Below are 23,009 nucleotides of genomic sequence, written 5' to 3' on the forward strand. Positions count from 1 at the left end.
TATCAACCTGTCAATTAGCCAAACTTCTTTTTCAAATCAATCAGTATAGCATAGAAAACATCACAATTTAAGAGTCTTCAGACTGATGGGGAAGTGACCCCTCAGGGGAGCCACAAGTGGTACTTTGCATAGAAAACAGAGCAGAGAGGAAACATCAGCAATTCTGAGAAAACCTGACATCAAAGAAAAAAAATATATATATATACACACATATATACGTATGTATTTGTCCTACATTAAAGGTAGAAGGTACAGCAGTACAGTAAATGTCAAAACAACCTCGAGAATGAAGCAGCTGGGATGGAAGCATAGCCTAAAGCAGTGTTCTCCAACCTCACCTGCATCAGAATCACTTGGAAAGCCTGTCGAAACACCCCCAGAGCTTCTGACTCAGCAGGTCTGGGTCGGGCCTGAGAATCTGCATTTCTCACGAGTTCAGGGACAACGCTGTTTGTGGTCTGGCACCACGCTCTAAGAACCACTAGCCTAAAGGTTTTTAGACCTGGAGGTAGTGGCCACAGCTGAGGCCCTGGCAAGGATGAAGGAACCAGAAGCGCCACAAGAGCGGTGGGCGGGGAAGATGACCCACGGGACGTAAATGGCCTGCTTTTAACAGACCCCATTTCTCCTGTTGGTCCCCCTGCAGGCCCGGGCACGCTCCGGCCATTGAACCGCGAGCCCGTTCCCCCAGCCCAGCCCAAGGCTGACGCCGCCGGGCCGCTGCAGCCGCGGTAGCGACGCGCCCCCTCCCGACCGTCCCGGGTAATGTCATCCGAGAACGCACACTCAGGCGGCCGGCCGAGGTGGGCGGGGCTAACCTCCCTTCGTGAGGCTGTTGGGAGAGCAGACCTCGGAGATCCGAGTCCCCGCCCCCGAGCCGTGATTGGTCAACGCCGCCCGAGCGCGGTGACGTGAGGCCGGGGCGGAAAGTTTGTTTGGAAGAGCGCGGGAGCTGGGAAGTCCAGGGCCTGCTACGTCCGGGGAAGGCCTTAAGATTGTTCCGCTGCCAGGTGCTCCTTCGGAAACGCGGGCTGATTCCTCACGACTTTCCGGTACTAGCCGCCTCTTACCTCGGAGTGCCTCTCTGCCTCCCTGGTGCCCAGGTGAGCGTCTGAGTGGGACCTCTGGTAATGTGTGTGTGTTGGGGGAGGGGATTACTGTGCTCCTGGCCCCCAGACAGGAGAGGAGCTGGAGGAGTATGCTCAGTTTCTCCGATGCTCCGAGGACATCCTCTCGTTCCCACCACCCACCTTCTTAGCATTTGGGATCACTGGTCTGATGGTGCTGGGCCTTGTGGCTCTGGCTGATCAGTTCTTGCAACAAGTTAAAAGTACCTGCCGTGAGTTAAGCACAGGTAATTATGTCCCAGTACTTACGAGTGCCGGTAACAAAGCAGATGCGTGATTCCTTTTTGAACTGAAGTGAACACAGCCCCTAAGGAGAGGACTCTACCAGGAAGACAGGTATTACGTGGCGTGACAGGTGCTCACTTCGAGGTGTATGGGGAAACACTTTTAAGGGGTGACCTCTTTGAGAAACTGATACCTGACCTAAAGTTCGAAGGAAGAGGCAAAGAATTGAAAAGAATCAAAGCCTGTGAATTGACTGGCAACTGCTAGTGAGCCTCTACAACACCAGCGGTAGACAGACAGTTGCCTATTCTTGCAAATAAACGGAAACCACACTGCAGGGTATTGGTTCTTTTATTTTCATTAGGTACCGGTTTCAGAGAACATGACGGAGGCACTGGACCTCACAGGGCGGGACTCTGATGCGGGTAGTGAAGAAGTGGTCCTAACTCCCGCAGAGCTCATTGAAAGGCTGGAGCAGGTAAGCATTAATAATAGTGGTTATTTCACAGAGTCATTGTGAGGAGTAAATGGGATGATATATGTAGAATGCTTGCTTAGCGTATTGTTTGGCCCATGATAGGCACTCAGTGTTAGCTGTGAGTAGTAATAATCCTTACTACAACCCGGTGAGGCAAGTATTACTGCCCAACATGAACCAAGTCTCTCTGACTCCCATATTATCTGCTCTTAATGTACTACACCTGCTGCCTTATTCTTGTCTTCTCTCTTTAACAGCCCCTTTCTGGAACTCTCTGTTTGTTACTCTAGTAGTCTTCATTCTGTCCTACCATGCATGTCATCATGAGTGACAAAAGGAAGATAATTTTAAAATTATATCTTATATGATAATTCTTACTGTATGAGTAATTCTTCATTTGTATTTGTATCACAGACCTTTCTGAAAATCTGGTGAAAACTGGCCCTTTTTCCCAGAATAATATATGTATACACACACACATCCAGAAATTTTGCATGTCATTTCGGGAGGTTCACAGACACCCTGAAACCTGCCCACCTAGTTTAAGAGCCTCTGCTTTATTAGGAAAGGATTCATGAGACAAAAACCCTAAAGCACAAAGCATAAAGGAAAAAATGGATACATTCAACTACGTTAAACTTGAGAACTTTTGTTTTTACACCTTGAGGGCAGTAAAAAGACATGCTGCAAAACTGGGAGAAGATATTTGCAATATTAGTATCCACACTGTATAAACAAACTTTACAAACTACCCAATAGAAAAAAATGAAGTCTTAACAGGCATCTCCCAGAAGCGGAAATCAGGACGGCCTAGTGGCCATCATATGGAAAAGATGTTCAATCTTTTTAGTAATCAGGAACATAAAAATTTAAATCCCAAGGAGATACCACTTCATACCCATCAGATTGGCAAAAATGGAAAAGGTGAACCATATAAAGCAATGTATAAATAAAACAACATAAAGGACTGTGGAGCCATTTGCACACTTGTTTACTGTGGTGAATTGGTGCACTTTGAAAAATAATTTGTTACTGTCTTGTCAAGTTGAAGGCACACGTATCTTGTGTCCCATTCTTTCTGCTCCCAGGTCCATACCCTGGAAAAAACTTCCCCGGGGGCATGCACAAAATGTTCATAGTATTGTTTGCAACAGTTAAAAACCAAAAGTAACCCAAATATCTGTCAACAATAAAATAAATAAAAATTACGATCTATATGCACAATGAGAAAAAAAAAAAAAAACAGCAATACAGTGAAAGAGAGCTCCTGCAACAACACGGATGACTCTCGAGAGCATGATGTAGAACAATAAAAAATAAGTTTCTGAAGAAACCATTTATGCTAAGCTCAAGCACTTGCAAAACTGTTGTTCGAGGCGTAGCTCATGACACATGCTGGTATGCTGCAGTGCGTCACAATGTTGACATCTGTCCTCTGGGACAGGGGGATCCCCCAGACTGGTTGCCTCTCGTGGCTCTGAGGGGCTCCTTGGAAGGCAGCACAGCCTCAGCTTGGCAGTGGGTGAGCAGAAGTTACATCTCGGGCCTGAAGCTCTGTCGCAGTGCCCTGAGTGCAGCCGAAGAGTTGGTCCACTGCCTGGACAGCTGCTGTAGCCGGAGCATAGCCTGAGGAGCCACCTGACGGCCCCTCATAAACACAGCTCCAGGAGCAGATAGAGGATACTCATGAATGCCTGTTAAAAAAATGATTTAAAAGTTATTACCTACAGTGCAAAGTTTCTCACTTTAATAATTGTATTTGTTTGCTAAGACTGTATAATGAAGCATCATAGCCTGGGTGGATTAAACAAACAACAGACGTGTATTTTCTCAACTCTGGATCCTGGAAGTCTGAAATCAAGGTGCTAGCACCGTAGATTTCTTCTGAGGCTTCTCTCCTGGGCTTGTAGATGGCCATGTTCTCCCTTGTCTTCACATGGTCTTCCATGTGTGTCTGTGTTCAAATTTCCTCCTCTTAGAAGGACACCAGTCTGGGGCGCCTGGGTGGCTCCGTCGTTAAGCATCTACCTTTCGGCTCAGGTCACGATCCCAGGGTCCTGCGATCGAGCCCCACATCGGGCTCCCTGCTCGGCGGGAAGCCTGCTTCTCCCTCTCCCACTCCCCCTGCTTGTGTTCCCTCTTTCACTGTGTCTCTCTCTGTCAAACAAATAAAATCCTTAATTAAAAAAAAAAAAGGACACCAGTCATTGAATTAGAGCCCACCTAATGATCTCATTTTAACTTAATTACCTCTTTAAAGACCCTGTTTCCAAATGCAGGCATTCTGAGGTGCTAGGAATTAGGACTTCAACATACAAATTGGGAGTAGAGAGGAACACAGTTTAGCCCATAACAGTGAACAGATTGTCTTTAAAAATTTTGATCGGGAATCAGATGTAGCTATTTCAAACATAGAACCTGATTATTAAAAAAAAAAAAAAAAAAAGACCATGGATTTAAATGCAAGTTTCTCACTAAATATTTTGAAAACATTTTGTTTGAAAGTTTTATACTAATATAAATTTTTCCTAATGTTTTAAAATTTTTACCAAAATAATTTCATAATGTCAATGAGAAATCCCCCTCAAATCTACTCCGTTTACCCCAGTGTACCCAACAAGTGCTATCATTTTCTTTGAAATCTTTGGGAATCATAATGTAGAGATACAAACAAATGTAGTGAGACTATAAAAAATTAAATACTAAGGTCAGGCTAATGATTACCTTTGAAGAGGGAGGAAGACAGGGACTTTTAAAATAATGATAATACTTGTTAATGAAGTTATGTGTTATGTGTACACAGGGGTTTATATCTCTATTCATGTTATATGTAATAAATATTTCTTACCTATTCAGTATTTAATAAGATCGGTTAAAAAGAAACATTCCTGCTTTGTTAAGTCCTCTATGACAGTTCAGTCTTTTCTCATTTGTAATGCTCCTTGAAAATACAGACTTTTCTTTCTAGTTAACATTTACAGCACTAATACAGGAGCTTGAGCCCATGGAAAAAAAATTTATGATAGTAGCAATACCTACTATTTAATAATATGTCTTCATGGTGATAACTGGAGATGAAGAGACTCAAGGATGTCAAAAGGAATAAAGTGAGCCTGATTGGCATGTAATTCTGAGCTTTGCTTGAAACTAACTGTAATTGAAAGACAAGATTAGTTTTCGTCAGTCACCTGTGGATATTTTGGTTCTCTAAGCCTTGGTAATTTCTGAAATGTACCACATATCTGGGCCTGAGTCATAAATTAAGGATTTAACCTCTTGTTCCAAAACTGTTTAATAGTTGATCCTTTTATATTGTGATCCTTTATACTCTTAGGCAGTTAGTAAATCTGTGTTTTCTCATTAATGAGATAAGGATAACTGTATCCATTCCTCTCATAATGAATGAAAAGGTATTTGTAAAGTACTCTAAGCTTCCCAAATGAGATGTGTAGATTTAGGTTACTTCATCTCTCAAAATAGAAGGGTGCTGGCGCCCCCTCGTGGGAAATAGCAGGTGAAGTTGTAGGAACGAGTTGATGCTATTTGACGAAAGGTACTGTTTGAACACCAGGTGTTGCTCTCACTAGTAGGCATCATACTGGCAACATTTTTTTTTTTAAATAAATGGTATTAGGGAACTGCAGAGGCAAACTGACAATATTTTTGAAGTGAACAGTGATTTTTTTTTTTTTTGCAATTTTGGTTAAATATAAAATTGTAAGCACAGCCTTCCCACTAAAAGAAATAGAAAAGCCATCATAAACATAGCTCGTTTACAAAGCATTTCCAGTATTTCCAACTCATAGGCAAATAGTTTTCTTTGCCGGAAATAGCTGTGATTTTCATGGGATATGTACGAACTCACAGGGTTATTTTGCTCCATTGTGAATGATACTGATATATATATATGTTTGGTGGGGGACATTGTTTTTTAGGCCTGGATGAATGAAAAGTTTGCCCCTGAGCTGCTGGAAAGCAAGTCTGAGATTGTAGAGTGTGTCGTGGAACAGCTAGATCACATGGTAAGAGTTGCTTATCTCGGGATTACAAAGGAAGAGAACTTTAAAAGGGTTTTGTCAGCATAGTGAGAGGTTGAAGTATGATACCAAATCTGTTTTGTTTGGCCCAGCCTAGTGGGGTTTTTTTTTACATGAAACTTTTTTTTTTTAAAGATTTTATTTATTTATTTGAGAGAGACAGAATGAGAGATAGAGAGCACGAGAGGGAAGAGGGTCAGAGGGAGAAGCAGACTCCCTGCTGAGCAGGGAGCCCGATGCGGGACTCTACCCCAGGACTCCAGGATCATGACCTGAGCCGAAGGCAGTCGCTTAACCAACTGAGCCACCCAGCGCCCGGGTTTTTTTAATATTGAATTAGTTACCTGCGTTTATGAAGCATGAGCGTTCCTATGACTATCTGCACGTCAGCTTCCCCTGAAAAGTCTAAAACCCTGTCAATACTGGGCCCATGTTTCTATTAGAGAACAGCTGACCAGAGCAGGGTAAGGGCCACCCCCTTTCATGTGCTCTGTTCCCCACAGTCCCTACCTACCCACCCCTCTCAGATAGCTTGCCTGCCTGGCCCCCGTAGACGCCTGAGTTTGTGGCCTTTGGCTTAGATGGGCTGGGCTTAAGTCATTATTAGCCTCAGAGTAGCTTTACAACATTGGTATTTTACAGTTTCTCAATTGGTGATTTAACACTGCCCTTGGACATGTCTTCTGTCTGCTGTATTATCTCCTTTACAATTGGGCCGGAGTTCTTCTAGGCCCTTCCCACTCACCATATTCAGATTCTATTCAGATGGTTGTTTTCTAAAAGTAAATGAGTATTGTTTGAACTTTTTATAATGAGGCTGTAGTTTTTTGGTTCTCCTTTGACCTATATGTAGTCTTTGAGTGCTCAACTTTGCCAGTGATGGTGGTCCCTGTGCAATTGTGCAGACTGAATGAGAAACGTCCTTCTTCTGAATATCATGTTTTTTATATACTTCATTTTCTCTCTTAATAGGAAGAAAATCTCAGGAGAGCCAAGAAGGGGGATCTGAAGGTCAGTATCCATCGAATGGAGATGGAGAGGATCCGCTATGTCCTTAGCAGCTACTTGCGGTGTCGGCTCATGAAGGTTTGACGTGGAGATACCTATAGTTAGCATTAAGGCAATGCAGTGTGTAATATGGACTGAGCATCTTGGGGAGACGTTGGGCTGGGGCCTGAAGATGCTGCAAAGCCCCAATATCAGGGTAGCTAAAGAATAAGGAGGGCAAGAGATTATTCTGGAGAAGCCTAGATGGAACATGCGTTGCACACCTCTGGGGACACATTTGTAGTCTTTGTCTGCTGTGTGAAAGGTGCCCCTGGAATTACAGCACGGCAGTGCCGAAGAGTCATTTGCATTAGTTGACTAGGGAATCCTGACCAGAGGTGAATAGTTTTCAGGAATTATTTTGCAGCCATTGTATAACCAATGTCAAATTGACCGTGATAACTTGACATTCAGCCATAGTTATGAGGCCATCTAACTTATGAAAATGAAATTGCAAAACATTCTTGTTTTATATGATGTTTATTTTAACCCGGAAAGTTCTTACTTCTTTGAAGTATCTTCTCATTTGGTTCCACTTATTCCCTTAGTTAATACAAAATGCATACATCCTCTCCTACATGAGAGTGCTCTCAACTAAACATCTCAACCATTTATTTCCATTTGCTTTCCTGGTTCTGGTTCTGACAAAGGTTCTAGTTTGTCGGTATCCTTAAATTATACCACCTGCAACTGAGGACAATATTCCATTTGTAGTTTGACCACTTTTGTGAAAAACAGGATCATCACTTCCCTTATTCTAGATATTAAACTGTAGTAATGCCACCAAGTATCACATGAGCGTATTTCACAGAGACATCACACTCTTCATTCTGCACTTGCCATGAACTCTAACCTCTTTGAAGTTTTTGAGTTACCATTTTCCCATCTTGTCACTATCTTATATTTGAATGGTTTGATTTTTCAACCCCTAAGTGTAGGACTTGATACCCCTCTTATGCTTCGTCTTATTGAATTGGGCCATTTCCCTGGTCTCTGGATCCCGATCTTGTCATTTAATACATTAGCTATCTCTTAACATTTGGTATCATCACCTTATGTCAAGTTTGATAAGTATGTCATCAAAGGTCTTATCTGATTCATTAGTAGGACTGGGCCAAGGACAGAATATTCCACCAGAGACTTCCCTATAGGTCAACATCTGTCTGTTGAATCAATGTAGTTTCTTCAACTGCTTCTGAGTCTATACTGATCTATACTGTCACAGCCCCGGCTTTACACTTTGCCCCTAAGGATGTCATAACAGTGGTGTCATGTGTTTTGACAAAATGGAGATTTAAAAAAAAAAAAAAAAAGCCTCTCCACCCCACCCTCAACTACCAGGCCATCCTTTTTTTTTTTTTCCCTTAAGTTGGATAAATCCTTTTCATGTAATCACTTAATTTTCTTTGAGTTCACAAACCAACTCTTAAATGATCAGTTCTAATATAATGCCACATACCAATGTGAAGGCCATTAATCTGTGTTTGAAGGTTCCCCCACCGTCTTTGTATTTTTGGAAGTTGGGAAATCGGCCCGCCTCCACTATTTCTCACCTCTGTGAGTGCAGTGATTCTGAGACCGTGAGACTGCTTGCATCGGTGGTGCACTAAGTGACAGAGGGCGGTTGGCGTGCATCAGCGCAGAGCGCCTTATGCTCCAAAACACCACACAGACGTTCATTTATCCTGGAATGTAATTGGTCCAAGCCAAAAGACATAAACTCCTTTAAGCAGATAAAGGCTTCTCTGTCTTGGCCTGGGGTCCTCCTTCCCATTGTCCTTTCCCTACTTGCATTTCCTTCCACAGACAGCCCTAACAGCACTGACTCTGAGTGGTGGCCTAATCCCTGTGCAGTTCCTGACCACTTACCTTCATGTAGCTTTTAGCGTTTTTTTTTTTTTTTTTTCTGTTTTGTTTGTGTTTTTTTCCTGGTATCATTTTTTCCTAGCCTTGCCTCACTGTGGACTTCATCCTTGCTGGTTATATTCTTATAATTAAGAGTCACTGTTCTCGGGCGCCTGGGTGGCTCAGTTGGTTAAGCGTCTGCCCTCGGCTCAAGTCACGATCCCAGGGTCCTGGGGTCGAGCCCTGCATCGAGCTCCTTGCTCTACTAGGAGTCTGCTTGTCCCTCTCCCCCTGCCCCTCCCCCTAGTCATGCTCTCTTTCTCTCTCAAATAAATAAAATTTTTTTTAAAAGTCACCCTTCTCTCTGCTTGTGTATTCTATATGTGTCTTCCCAGCTTTTGTACATGCTTCCTCTCAGAACAACCTGTGCAGTTGCCTAGAAATGTTAAACGATACCCCCTTCTCTCCCTCATTAATATCATTTACAGTTACATTTTCATATTTTCTTTTATGAAAGCCTCTCACCCTTTTGAAGTGATCTTCCTTTTTAGAGCCCTTATCTTTGCTCTGCATTCTTTGAAACCTGCCTCCTTGAAATCTTGGAAGTCTAGAAAGGGTCTTGACTGTGAAGACTTGCCATTTTTGAAGTCAATTCTAGTTTAACCTCAACCTGTTTCAGAAAATTAGTATATTTGACTCTCGAATCCTGACACATTTACACAATGCTTTTTATTTATCCTCAGATAGAGAAGTTTTTCCCTCATATCCTTGCAAAGGAGAAAACACTCCACGAGGGGGAGCTGTCTAGCCTTTCTCCAGAGGAGCTGGTCTTTGCCAAACAGTGAGTAAGCAAGACGCGTGGGGACTGCTTTCTTTCCGTGGCTTCTGAGCATGAGTTTTGGTGGTTGTCTCCATGAAGTTGATGGCTGGACCACTGTTGTGTGTCTGACAGCCTGGCGGCTCCTGCAAGGAGGGTGGTCACAGTAATTTGAATTCCTCTCTTTCAGGTACATGGCTAACACAGAGACCTACCTCAAGAATGTTGCCTTAAAGCATATGCCTCCTAACTTACAGACAGTGGACCTCCTGAGGTCAGGTGAGCAGAGCACTCTCTTTTCAGACGTATCTTCAGGTGCCTTAGAATAAGATCTTCATCTTTACTCTCTAGCCTGGAAAAATAAATATGTAGATAAGCAAAAAAGAGAAGAGAGGATGTGGTTTGGTTTAAAAACAAACAAACAAAAAATCATTGTGCTCCTGGGTGGCCCGTCGGTTAAGTGTCTGACTTCAGCTCAGCCAGGTCCCTGGAATTGGAAGCTTGTGGAGAGGATCAACCTGCGTCAGTGCAATAAATCTTGCTTAGTGAGCCCAGGTGCCCTGAGTCCCCTTCAGGCCTCTGGAGCATTGTAGACCCTGAGGGCAGAGTGGGGGAAGGCATGTTGAAATCCAAGCTGGGTTTCCTGGAATAAGTAGCTGCCCAGCCGGGTCATCTGGCCCTGTGAAGTTGGAGTCTCTGTGGCAGGCCCCAGACCCTGAAGCGGCCCAAAGGACTCCCTTAGACCTTTGGAGCCAGTTATCCTGAACCCCCACCTGTGGATGAGGAAATCAAGGACAATATGAATGCTGAGCTAGGCTCTTAGAACTGAGAGTTATCCAGTAGGTTCTCAGAACCTGCAGTTGATGGAGTCCTCTGGGTACACATGGAGCTCCAAGAAATGAAGAGCTGTCGAGCAGCACAGCGTAGGACCCCTCCTTGCAGGCAGTGTTGGCTGGTGGTAGAAGAGGCAGCAACCTCTCACCCCGGAATCAACCAGGGAAGGACCGCTTACGGTGAAAACCTGTACTCCGTCATCTGGCACTCCAGACTATCCCCATGTGACCCAGTCTTTCTATATGTATAAAAACATTTTCTCACTAGATTTATACACTCTTGTCCCCCCAACACTGCATGCATATTTCTGCCTTGGCCCTTGCTGTTAGCTCCCAGGCTCACTTTCCTCGTTGAGTCTGCACTGACGTCTTCCTCCCCACTTGCCTGAGGGACTGTGCCACCAGGGTGAGGCTTTATCAGATGCTGCCGGTAGCCCTTTTCAGAGTGACTCTGTGTCACGCTTGCTTGTATCTTCCACAATGTGCACATTTTACATACTCAACGTCTGTTGAATGAGCCATTGCTGTGTGAGGCCCTGGGTGGAAAGTGTGCTGTTTCTGTAAAGAGCCAGATCTCTCCTCAAGTCACCCTCCCCGCAAAATGCTGTCACATCAGGGGTCCCTTAGTGCTCGGTACAGTGAATCCCAGCAGCTTTCCCAGACTGGTCTTGTTGGCTGAGCATTTTCTGACTGCATTATCATTTCTCTGGCAGTTCCCAAACCAGATCTAGATTCATATGTGTTTCTGAGAGTGAAAGAACGACAGGAAAACATCCTGGTAGAACCAGAAACAGATGAGCAAAGGTGAGCAACATGTGACCTTGACGGTGGGAAATCTGCCTCCACTGGGGGCACCAGCTCAGCTCTGCATACATTTTTTCCTCCTTTTTCAGGGACTATGTGATTGACTTGGAGGAAGGCTCACAGCACTTGATCCGATACAAAACCATTGCGCCCCTGGTCGCTTCTGGAGCAGTTCAGCTGATATAAAATCAAAAGTAAATACACAATGACAGCATGGAACCCTAAAGATAATGTGTAAGAGCTCCTTACCTCTTTGTGCCTGCAGACGGCAGAGTTTCCCCGGCAGTGCTCTGGGTCACCTGGGCATTGAGAAGGAGCTCAAGGCACGATTCCTAACTTGCCACACGTCCTCACTGCCATCCTAGCCACAGTCAGCAGGTGGAGCCATCGCTCTGCTGATTCTGCATGCTGGCCCCTCTGGCCGAGCCCTCTGAGATGCTCACTTTGTGCGCCTTTTTCCTTTGTGGTATTTCTTGAGCTAAGGGAAGTGAGGCAACCGCAGCTCATAAACGAGCCTCGCTGCCTGTGATTAAGGGGCAGTAGTTAGCCCTGACCTGAGGGTGACCTGACAGCTCTTTCACCTCCCCAGTAAGAAGAGGATAAATGCAGTAGAATTACAGAAGATGAAATATCTTCTAGATTATCTCACTGGACTATGTGAACTAACCTTCTGGAACCTCTGATATTGGACTTAAAAGCAATTTCTGCCCTGGTGGGTACTGAGAATCACAAATAAACCAAGAAACCATTACGGAGTTTCAGTTTTGTGCCAGAAGGAGCCTCTGGGCAGTTCTCAGTTTGTAGCCTAATGAAATATATACTCCCTGCTGCTAACCTGCAGCCTTCCCTGAATCTCAGGCAGCTTTGCCAAGCCAACCTCCAGGCCATCTGGCCATTCTTGGCCAGGGATCTGCTAACAGCAGCATTAACTATCCTATCTTGTGACCTTAGTAACAGCGTTTCTGTTTTTAGCTCTACTTTCTCAAGGGAAGTGGATGAAATTCACGTGAGCAGAGAGTGTCACAGTGACACCTGAAGGAAGGATGTAGAGACAGTGAATGAATTGTCTTTCCCTGAAACATGACCAGAAGGAACCTGCATTCCAGTCTTTTCTTGCTGATGAGAAGGCAGCAGATTTTCATTTAGAGTAATCAATGTAATATGGCTATCATTTCCAAGAGAAATCACTAAGTAAAAGCAAGAAGGGTTTATTTGTTAATAAAAGCATTTTCTATTTCATGTAGTGCTTTACTTTTTCCGCAGTGATTTTACCTTCTTCAGCTGTTTATAAAACAAATATGTATTGAGCATGTAGGGTGCTAGGCACAGTTCAAGGCACTGAGGCTCCAACCCAGAATAAGACAGAGAATTGGAACAGGGCGACTTCACTAAAGAGTAACTAGAGTGAGGGTTTGAGAGGTTCTTACCTAATTCAGTGAATCTCACTAAATTGGGCCAAGATCTGAATACCAAGGAGCCAGACACAGATCAAAAGGAAGGTGATTCCAGACGGAGAAGACAGCTTATACAAAGGCCCTGAAGCAGAAACGAAGTCTGCCCATAGTCCTAAAACACAATGGGCCCTCAGTCGGGTCTAAGAGGCAGTCTGGGCCCAGATCACATAGGGCTTTGTTAGCAAGGATCCCATTTGGTTCTCACAGCAGTCCTGAGAAGTTGACAGGGCTGGTAGTAATAGGTGGGAAATGGATGTTAAAGTGGATGTTTAGTGGTTAAGTCTGAGACTAGAACCCACGACTGCCTCCTAATCACGTGTAATACGAGCTCTCTCCCCAAGGCCTCCCTTGTGCTGAGCAGCCTGGAGAGGGATGTGGGCTATTACGCTGTTACCTAGAACGGTGCCTCCAGAGCCTTGATACGAACACCAGTCGCCCAGAGGTCTTGTTAAGATGCCCATCCTGATTTGAGAAGACTAGGGTGGGGCCGAGGATTCTACATTTCTGAGGATCTCCCAGGCTGTGCCGGCGGTACTGACCCAGGCACCCACCTGGAGTGGTAGAGCTCTGTGCCGTCACCGGCTCCCACCACGGACGTGCCAGACACACAGAAGACTTGAAGGTCTCTACAAAACCACAGAGTGCGTTTCTCCATTTCCTAGGCCACCTCTTTAAAGGAAGACTGGTTTAAATCAGTTGTTTTAAGATAAAGGGGAAGTTCAATTTCAAAACCAAGTAAGAAAGGAAATGAAGTGGCTTAGTGTGACATTGACTTCAACTTTTCCAGTTTGTGGTATTTTGCTCTATTGATAAGAACTCATGAAAGTATGAGAGATGGTTTTTCAAATAATTGCATCATACTTCATCATAAGCTTGTTGCTAGCAAGATGGTTCTTCCTGAGAAGTGCTGGCAGGTCCGGATCTAGGTTTTTCCAGCCACAGCAATCATGATTCAGCTGTGACCTTAGAACAAGGTCAGCTGTTCACTCTGTACTCAGGCTCCAGCAAGCAATGTGACTTTGGTGCCATCAAACTTCCTTCTGTGATGTACACAAGTTAACCATAGAGCTTTCAGAGGAAACTGTTAAGCAAGGACATTGTTAATCAATTCTTATGTTCTTCAATTTTTCATGGGAAGCTAAAATTCCAAACATTTGGAATTCTTCTAGAATTGATTTTTTTATATATTGTGGTAAAATACACATAACAAAATCTACCATCTTGACCATTTCTAAGTGTACGGTTCAGTGTATTAAAGAGATTCACATTGTGCAGCCATCACCACCGTCCAACTCCATAACTTTTCATCTTGTAAACCTGCAACTCTTTACCTCTTTAACAATAGCTCCCCTTTATCTCCCCTCCCCCCCAGCCCCTGAAAGCCACCATTGTACTTTCAGTCTTTATGGTTTTGACTACTCTTAAGTACCTCATACAAGTGGAATCAGAGTATTTCTCTTTTTGTGACCAGCTTATTTAGCATAGCGTCCTTGAAGTTCATCCATGTTGCACATATCATGTGTCAGAATTTCTTTCCTTTTTTTTTTTTTAAGATTTTATTTATTTGAGAGCACAAGCAGGGGGAAAGGCAGAGGGAGAGAGAAAGGGAGAAGCCGACTCTCCACTGAGCAGGGAGCCTAACATGGGGCTCGATCCCAGGCCTCTGGGATCATGAGCTGAGCTGAAGGCAGATACTTAACGGACTGAGCCACCCAGGCTCCCCAGAATTTCTTTCCATTTTAAGGCGAATAATATCCCATTGTATATGTATAGATCACCTTTGCTTATTCATTCATCCATCATTGAACACTGGGTTGCTCCACATTTCAGCTATTAAGAATAATACTATAGGGGCACCTGGGTGGCTTAGTTGGTTAAACGTCTGCCTTGGGATCCAGCCCTGCGTCGGGTTCCCTGCTCAGCGGGGAGCGTGCTTCTCCCTCTCTTTGACCTTTCCCCCACTCATGCACTCGCTCACTCGCTCTCTCAAATAAGTAAATAAGTAAGTAAGTAAAAGAATAATACCATCAACATGGATGTACAAATATCTCTTTTGAGACCCTGCTTTCAATTCTGTAAACCCAGAAGTGGAATTGCCGGATCCTATGGTAATTCTGTTTAACATTTTGGTACTGTTCTACTGTTTTCCACGGCCACTATGCCATTTTACATTCCCACCAACAGTGCAGAAGAGTTCCAGTCTCCAGTTTCTCTACATCATCCCACTGTTTTCTATTTTTGTTTTATAATGACCATCCAAATGTGTGTGAGGTGGTATCTCATAGTTTTGATTTGCATTTCCCTAATTATTGGTGATGTTGAGCATCTTTCCATGTGTTTACTTGCCATTCCTCTATCTTCTTTGGAGAAATGTCTATTCAAGTTCTTCACCCATTTTTTAATAGGGTTGCTGGTTTTTTTGTTGTTGAGTTGTCAGAGTTCTCTATATTCTGGTTATTAACCCCTTATCAGATTTATGATTTGCAAACATTTTCTCCCATTCTGTGGGTTGCCTTTTTACTCTGTGGATAGTGTCTTTTGATGTACACAACTTACAAATTTTCGTGAAGTCCACTCTGTCGTTTTTTTCTTTTGTTACCTGTGCTTTTGGTGTCATAGCCAACAAATCATCATGAAATCCAATGTCATGAAGCTTTCGTTATATGTTTTCTTCTCAGAGTTTTGTTTTATGTCTTACATTCAGATCCTTGTTTTATTTTGAGTTAAATTTTATATATGGTGTTAGGTAAGGGTTCAACTTTTTTTTTTGCATGTGGATATCCAGCAACCCCCCCCCCCCGCCGCCCAACACACACACGCCATTTGTTGAAAAGACTGTCCTTTTCCCATTGAATTGTCTTGGTATCCTTGTCAAAAATCATTTGACCATTTATGTGCGGGCTTATTTCTGGGCTCTGTACTCTGTTCCCTTGGTCTATATGTCTGGCTTTATGCCAATACCACACTTTTGATTACTGTAACTTCATAGTAAGTTTATCATCAAGAAAGTGTGAATCACTTTCTTGATAAAAGTCTTTTTCAAGACTGTTCTGGTTATTCGAGATTTTCTTGAATTTACGTGTGGGTTTTAGGATATATTCTATTTTTGCAAAAACTGTCATTGGGATTTTGATAGAGATTGCACTGAATCTGTAGATCACTTTAGGTAGTACTAACATTTTAACAATATTAAGTCTTCTATTCCATGAGCATGGAGCGTTTTTTCATTTACTTAGGTCTTTAATTTCTTACAACAATACAGTGTAGTTTTCATTGTACAAAGCTTTCACCTCCTTGGTTAATTCCTAAGTGTTTTATTCTTTATGATGCTATTGTAAATGGAACCATCTTTATAACTTTCCATTGTTTGTGTATAGAAATGTAACTGATTTTTGTGTGTTTGTATCCTGCTACTTTGCTGAATTTATGTATTCTAACAGCTTTCTTGTGAAGTCTAAAGTTTTCTACTTTTAAGATCATATCATCTGCAAACAGAGATAACTTCACTTCTTCCTTTCCAATTTGGCTACCTTTATTTCTTTTTCTTGCCTAATTGCTCTGACCAGAACTCCCAGTACTATGTGAAATACAAGCGGTGGAAGCGGACATCCTTGTCAAGTTCCCGATCTTAGAGGAGAAGCTTTCAGCCTTTCACCATTGAATATGGTGTTTGCTGTGGCTTTTATTATGTGGAGGTAGTTTACTTCTCTTCCTATTTTGTTGAGTGTTCTATCGTGAAAGGGTGTTGAATTTTGTCAAATGCTTTTTCTGCATTAACTGAGATGATCTTGTGATTTTTTTCCTTCATTTTGTTGATGTGGCCTATTACACTGACCAAGTTTCATATATTGACCCATCCTTGCATCCCAGAAATAAATTCCACTTGGTCATTGTGTATAACCTTTTCTGCATCAGTGCTCATAAGGGGATTGGTCTGTACTTTTCTTGTAATGTCTTTGTTTGGCTCTGGTATCAGGGTTATACTGGCATTGAATGAATGAGGAAGTGTTCTCTCCTCTTCCATATTTTGGAAAATTTTGAGAAGGATTGGTATCACTTCTTTAATTGTTTGGTAGGATTCACCAGTGAAGCCATCAAGTTCAGGGCTTTTTTTTCTGGATGGAATATTTTTGATTACATATTCAGTCACCTTACTCGTTATAAATCTGTTCAGATTCTCTATTTCTTTGTGATTTAGTCTTGGTAGCGTTCTGTGTTTCTAAGCATGTGTCCATTTCTTCTGGGTTAACTAATTTTGGTTCATGTACTTTCTTACAATCCTTTTTAACTTTCTGGAATCAGTAGTAATGTCCCCACCTTTATTTCTGATTTTAGTAATCTGCGTCTTCTGTCTTTTTTTCTCTCCATCTAGGCAAAGGTTTGTCAATTTTGTTGATCTTTTTCAAGAACCAACTTTTGGCTTTATTGATTTCCTCTGTTGTTTTTCTATTCTGTATTTCATTTATCTCTTCTCCAATCCTTACTATTTCCTTCCTTTTTGCACGTTTGGATTTAGTTCTTCTTTTCCTAGTTTCCAAAGTTGTAAAGTTAGATTGTTGATTTGAGATTTTTCTTTTTTTCAATGTAAAACACTTATGGCTATAAATTTTCCCATTAGCTCTGCTCTTGCTACATCTCATAATGTTTTCATATGTCATGTTCTCATTTTCATTTGCATCTGTTTTCTAATTTCCTTTGTGAATTTCTTCTTTGAGCCAGTCGTTGTTAAAAGGTGTATTGTTTAACTTACACAATTTTGTGAATTTTTCATCTTTTTTATGGATTTCTAACTTTATCCTGCCGTGATCAGAGAAAATGCTTTGTATGGTATCTATTTTTTTAAATCTATTGAGACTTAATTTGTGACCTAAAATGTGGTCTATTCTGGAAAATATTCCATGTGCACTTGAGAAGGTGTATGCTGCTGTTGGATAGAGTGTTCTGTATATGTCTGTTAGATCCAGTTGGTTTATTGTGTTAAGTCCCCTGTTTCCTTACTTAACTTCTGTTTCTTCTGTTCTTGTTGTGAGGGTGCTATTGAAGTCTTCAACGGTTATTGTAAAACTGTCTATTTCTCTCTTCAGTTCTATCAGTTTTTGCTTCATATATTTTTGATGGTCTGTCATTAGATGCATAAATGTTAATAATTATTATATCTTCTTGCTGTATTAAACATTTTATTAATATATAATGTTCTTCTTTGTCTCTTCTAACATTTTTTGATTTAAAGTCTATTTTGTCTGATATTAGCATAGCCTCCTATGCTCTCTTTTGGATACTATTTACTTGGAATATCTTTTTCCATCCTATCCTTTCAACCTGTTTGTTTCCTTGAACCTCAAGTGAGCTTCTTGTGGACAGCATATAGTTGGGTCATGTGTTTTGTCCATTCTGCTGATCTATTGATTGAAGAGTTTATGTACAAATTTAAAGTAATTACTGATTAGGAGAGGCCTAGTTCTGTCATTGTGCTGTTTGTTTTCTATATGCCCTATAGCCATTTTGTTCTTTATTCCCTGCATTTCTGTTCTTCCTTTGTGTTTAGTTGATTTTTTTTTTTTTTGCAGTAAATGTTTAAATTCCTTTATTATTTCCTTTTGTGTATACTCTATAGCTACTTTGTGGTCATCATTGGATTACATTTAATATCCCAAAGTTATAACACTCTTAATTTTAATTCATAGCAGCTTAACTTCAGTAACATAAAAACTTTGCTTATTTGCAGCTCTGTCCCACCCCTTTCAGTTATTGGTGTCACAGAATTACATCTGTGTACACTGTGTTCCTAAAAATATAAACTCATTATTCATCTAAATTCATTAGTCTCCTAAATTATGTAGAAAGCAAGATTTGTAGTTACAAACCAAAGTTACAGTAATACTAGCTTTGACATTATAAAATTGAGGGTTTTTTCTTAAAATACATGTCTCTTAAATCATGTAGAAAACAAAAGGTACAGTTGCAATAATATTAGCTTTTATAATTGCCCATATGTTTACCTTTATTAGATTTTTCTTTCCATATGGTTTTGATTTACTGAGTAGTGTCATTTCATTTCACCTTGCCGACTCCCTTGAGCATTTCTTGTGGGGCAGGTCTAGTGGTCACGGACTCCCTTAGCTTTTATTTATCTGGGAATGTCGTAATTTCTTCCTCACTTTTGGAGAACAGTTTTGTTGCATAGTTTTTTTGTTGACAGTTTTTTTCTTTTAGCACTTTGGATATATTGACCCACTGTCTTCTGGCTTCCCAAGCTTCTGATAAAAAATCTACTCAATCTTATTGAAGATCCCTTGTTATGTGATGATTTGCTTCTCTCTTGCAGCTCTCAAGATTCTCTGTCTTTGGCTTTTGAAAGTTTGATTATAATGAGTCTTAGTGTGGGTCTCTTTGAATTCATCTTGCTTGAAGTTTGTTGACCTTGGATATTTATATTCATGTCTTTCATCAAATTTGGGAAGTTTTCAGCCATTATTTCTTCAAATGTTCTCTCTGTCCATTTCTGTCTCTCTTTTCTTTCTGGGATTCCCATGATGCATACATTGGTCCTCTCGATGGTGTCATGTCCCACAGGTCCCTTAGGTTTTGTTTGCTTTTCTTCAATTTTTTTTTTCCTGTTCTTTGGCCTCAATAATTTCCATTGGCGTGTCTTCAATTCACTGAATCTTCTGCTGTTCAAATCTGCCTTCAAATCTGCCAGTAAATTTTTCATTTCAGTTACTGAATGTTTTCAGCTCCAGAGTTTCTTTTTTGTTTCTTTTTAAGTTTTCTCTATCTTCAATATTTCCATTCTGTTCACACATCATTTTCTTGGCTTTCTACACATCTTCTTTTAGTTCTTTGAGCACCTTTAAGACAGTTTTTAAAGTCTTTGTCTAGATTACTATTAGATCTTTTTCAGGAACGGTTTCTATTGATTTATTTTTTCCTTTGAGTAGGTCATAATTTCCTGTTTCTTTGTATACCTTGTGATTTTGCATTGAACACTGGACCTTTGAAACTAATAATGGGGTAACGGTAAATCAGACACTCCCTTTTCCAGGGTTTGCTGTTTTCTTATTATTGTTTGTGTTTATTGGTTTTGGGGTTTTGTTTGTTGTAGGCTGTCTCAGTGCCAAGGCGTGGCCTGAGGTATAAACTTCATGTCTTTTCAGGTCTTTTCTGAGCCTTTCCCTGGGCATGCACAGCCACTTTCTAATTTTCCCTGCATATGCAATTATTTTTGAATGTCCTAGTCTTTTAAGTCTGGCTCCTGAATAGGGAAAAAAATAAAAAACAAATAGGAAAAGAAAAGGTACCAGCCCTTTAAATACCTTGGAAGTCATCTCAACCAGAGGGAAAGGGGCTTGCAACAATGAGTGGAGGTTCAACAATGGCTGCCTGCCTCTTTGCACCTCTGCCACAAGAAGCACCAATCAGCAATCAGAGCACAGAACACCCTGTATTTAGAGGACTGGGTTCTTTTTACCCACCCTGTCTCCCACAAGCGGAGCACCAGCTGCTCCAGGAACACTTGTACAAGCACCTACCACATGGCTAGGAGTGAAGGATGGGTAACTGCTACAGAGCTAAGAGCTGAAACTGACCAAAATTAACTGTGATTTACCATCCAAGTGTTCCCTCAGAAGTTGCAAGCCTTCAACAGACCCCAGAGTCCCAAAATAGTTAAAAAAGACAGATTCTGCCAGTGTAATTGTTGTCTCGGCAGAGAGATTCCTGGTGCTTCCTACTCTACTATCTTCCCAGAATTCTCTGAGAATTTATTTTTTTTTAAAGATTTTATTTATTTTTTTGACAGAGACACAGAGAGGGAACACAAGTGGGGGAGTGGGAGAGGGAGAAGCAGGCTTCCTGTGGAGCAGGGAGCCCAATGCGGGGCTCGATCCCAGGACCCTGGGATCATGACCTGAGCCAAAGGCAGATGCTTAACGAGTGAGCCACCCAGGCGCCCCAATTTTTTTTTTAATGTATCTAATAAACCAGCTCTGAAAATACTCTCACTTGTCAAAACAACTTCATTTTTAAAAAAGCAAAATCCGTATCCTTTATTTACAGCTTGGTTTCAAATAATGTAGCTGTTTCTAAAAACTTGAACATCCCTTCCATGGCTGAAAAACAATTACTGCGTGTTGTGAAAATTAATAAAGGAAAACCTCACTGACGTGGAGGCCAGAAGAGAGAGCAGTACCGTGCAACATCAATTATAAACACCAACAGAAGAGTTCCCAACAGGAAAGAATCATCAATTCCAAGTCCCAGTAGGGAAGGATGTACATTGCATCTCCCACAAGACCTCTGCTACCCCTGCAACTCACCCAATGGGAAACTGTCATCACCCTGGACTCTTACTTTTTTCCAAGAGACTTTCGTTCAAAACAACACCCCCCAGCTTTCTCCTTCTCCATAATATAACATGCCTCTCCTTACTTTGTTGGACATGCCTATGGTTTTACCCTAGCTTGCATATTCCTAAATTACAATTTTCTGTTATTCCTGAGTAAGCCCATTTTTGCTGGTAAAATAACTTTTAGTTTTTTTAAGATTAACAGGGTATTCAAAGGAATGTACTACAGTTTCTGAAGGCAATAATGTTGATCAAGTATTTGCTATGAGTCATACTATTCTATGCCTTCAGTAGGATAAATTTGTAAATCTTCACAGCAACTTTTTTTTTTCACAGCAACCTTATTTGCTTACAAATTCTTCTTACTTGTTAAGGAAAACTATTCAAAATAAATTCATACAATTACCTAAACTTTGCTTTTTGTCCCAGTTCTATTAGGTTCTATGAGAATAAAAGTAAATGACTATTTCTGCCCCCCCCAAGGAATTACAGTGAATACTAAGAGAACCACCTAAGTGTAAATCTGAAAATATGAGATTGTTTGACAAAGGAAAAAGATTGTCTTAAGAGCCAGGACTATGAAGTTTGAAAGGAAATTATCTGCTTGGGTTCAAAGCTTTGTATATGAGAGGATGTTTTAAACCTCTTAAGTAGGGTATTCCTTGGGACCCAAAGTTGTTCCCAGCTGAAATGTAAATTTTTTTAAACTTCAAGTTGCAGCTCCTCTTATCTCTGAAGCTGCAATTTTCCTCAAGTATAATTCTGACCATTTCATTGCCTCTTTTAAAAAGCTTCAGTGGCTACCCACTGCCTACAGAAAAAGGAGTAAAGGAGATTAATATTTTTTGTGCACTTGTGTCCAGGACAATGTACGAATTGCCCTCCACAAATTACCTTGTTTAATCCTCATACTCACATTGCCTCCCAGCTTCCTGGTTAAATCACCCTTTCCCTTTCCCTAAATGGTTTCTAATCTTTTTATACTTATAGTTTTACTGTTTTCTGTTGATTAAAATCCCACCAAGGTTCTTTGGAGAATTAAGTAAGGTATAAATAATTTTATATTAGGAACACTGGAAAAAACAAGATGATTTAAGCATGACTGCAATCTAATTTCCTGAATAGATCATGAAAATAACATAATGAGAAATGGCATATGCCTCATCTCATTTCATTTGTTAACAAACCCGGCATGTGTGCACCCACTTGGCTGTGTTTGCAGGCGTGGCTGCCCTCAACGTCCAGACGTGGCAGCTGGCCTTCAGTCTCAGTGAGACTGCAATAATAGATCATCAGCTTTGCCATCTCCTTGTACCTAAAGCTTTCTGACCTGCAATCAACAATATCACGTCTCCACTTGAGTGAACTCGGTCACAAGTAATAGACTGCCAACAATGGTGTGTCAACAGTTTAATAGACAAAACAAGAGAGATACTAATGGCCGTATCTTCAGTCTCTTTCTCTTGGTTCCACAACTTTTAGTTCTGTATCAAACTTGGTCCCAGAAAGCACTTACCCTGGGCTAATGGGAATGTATTAGTTCCTTGATTTTAGCAGAGAAATAGCTGTGTGAATAACATCTCTATGTCTTCCAAAAATTGTAGTCAAAGACAGTCTCAATTATGTTACCTTCTGTTGTCTTTATAAGGATCCATGTAAGAAATTTTTCTCAAAATTTAGTACAAATAAAAATTTGTCTCTTCAAACTTCTATGATTCATTGTATCAGACAAAGGAGTCCTACCAGTTCCCATTTTTAGCCTTCCTACCAGGGAGCTCAGAGCCAATTACTGTGTCCATTGCCTCACCATGGCTTCCCATCACATTGCCCTGAGTCTTTCCTTAAATAGTTTGATTTTTTTATACCTACAATTTTACTGTTTTGTCTAAATTTAAAAAGCTATGTCAAATCTTGAGAATTAAGAAAAAGTAAGTACATAGTAGTAACTTGGACATATATTAGCAACCTAGTGTTCCCAGTTTTTAAAACGTGTAGGAA

The 23,009-nt window shown here is 41.2% G+C and overlaps 1 protein-coding gene across 7 annotated transcripts; it reads left to right on the forward strand.

Annotated features, from left to right (window-relative positions):
- The first annotated feature begins 928 nt into the window (after window positions 1-928).
- On the forward strand, window positions 929-21,412 carry GINS4 (GINS complex subunit 4). 7 transcript variants are annotated; one of them, XM_025886320.2, is made up of 9 exons: window positions 929-1,103; window positions 1,717-1,830; window positions 5,766-5,852; window positions 6,840-6,953; window positions 9,503-9,600; window positions 9,767-9,855; window positions 11,123-11,213; window positions 11,303-11,447; window positions 20,723-21,412. In XM_025886320.2, the coding sequence occupies exons 2-8, from the start codon at window positions 1,735-1,737 to the stop codon at window positions 11,397-11,399; spliced, it is 672 nt and encodes a 223-aa protein (XP_025742105.1). In that variant the 5' UTR covers window positions 929-1,103; window positions 1,717-1,734; the 3' UTR covers window positions 11,400-11,447; window positions 20,723-21,412. The 7 variants fall into 7 exon arrangements, with proteins under 7 accessions (XP_025742105.1, XP_073758626.1, XP_073758627.1 ...); XM_073902525.1 differs by lacking the exon at window positions 20,723-21,412 and adding an exon at window positions 12,186-12,452; XM_073902526.1 differs by lacking the exon at window positions 20,723-21,412 and adding an exon at window positions 11,803-12,452 and having other exon boundaries at window positions 11,303-11,407.
- The last annotated feature ends 1,597 nt before the right edge of the window (window positions 21,413-23,009 follow it).

Source organism: Callorhinus ursinus, unplaced genomic scaffold (genome assembly GCF_003265705.2).
Source record: "Callorhinus ursinus isolate GAN/ISIS: 27379988/994484 unplaced genomic scaffold, GSC_fseal_2.0 scaffold17, whole genome shotgun sequence".
NCBI classification, from domain to species: domain Eukaryota; kingdom Metazoa; phylum Chordata; class Mammalia; order Carnivora; family Otariidae; genus Callorhinus; species Callorhinus ursinus.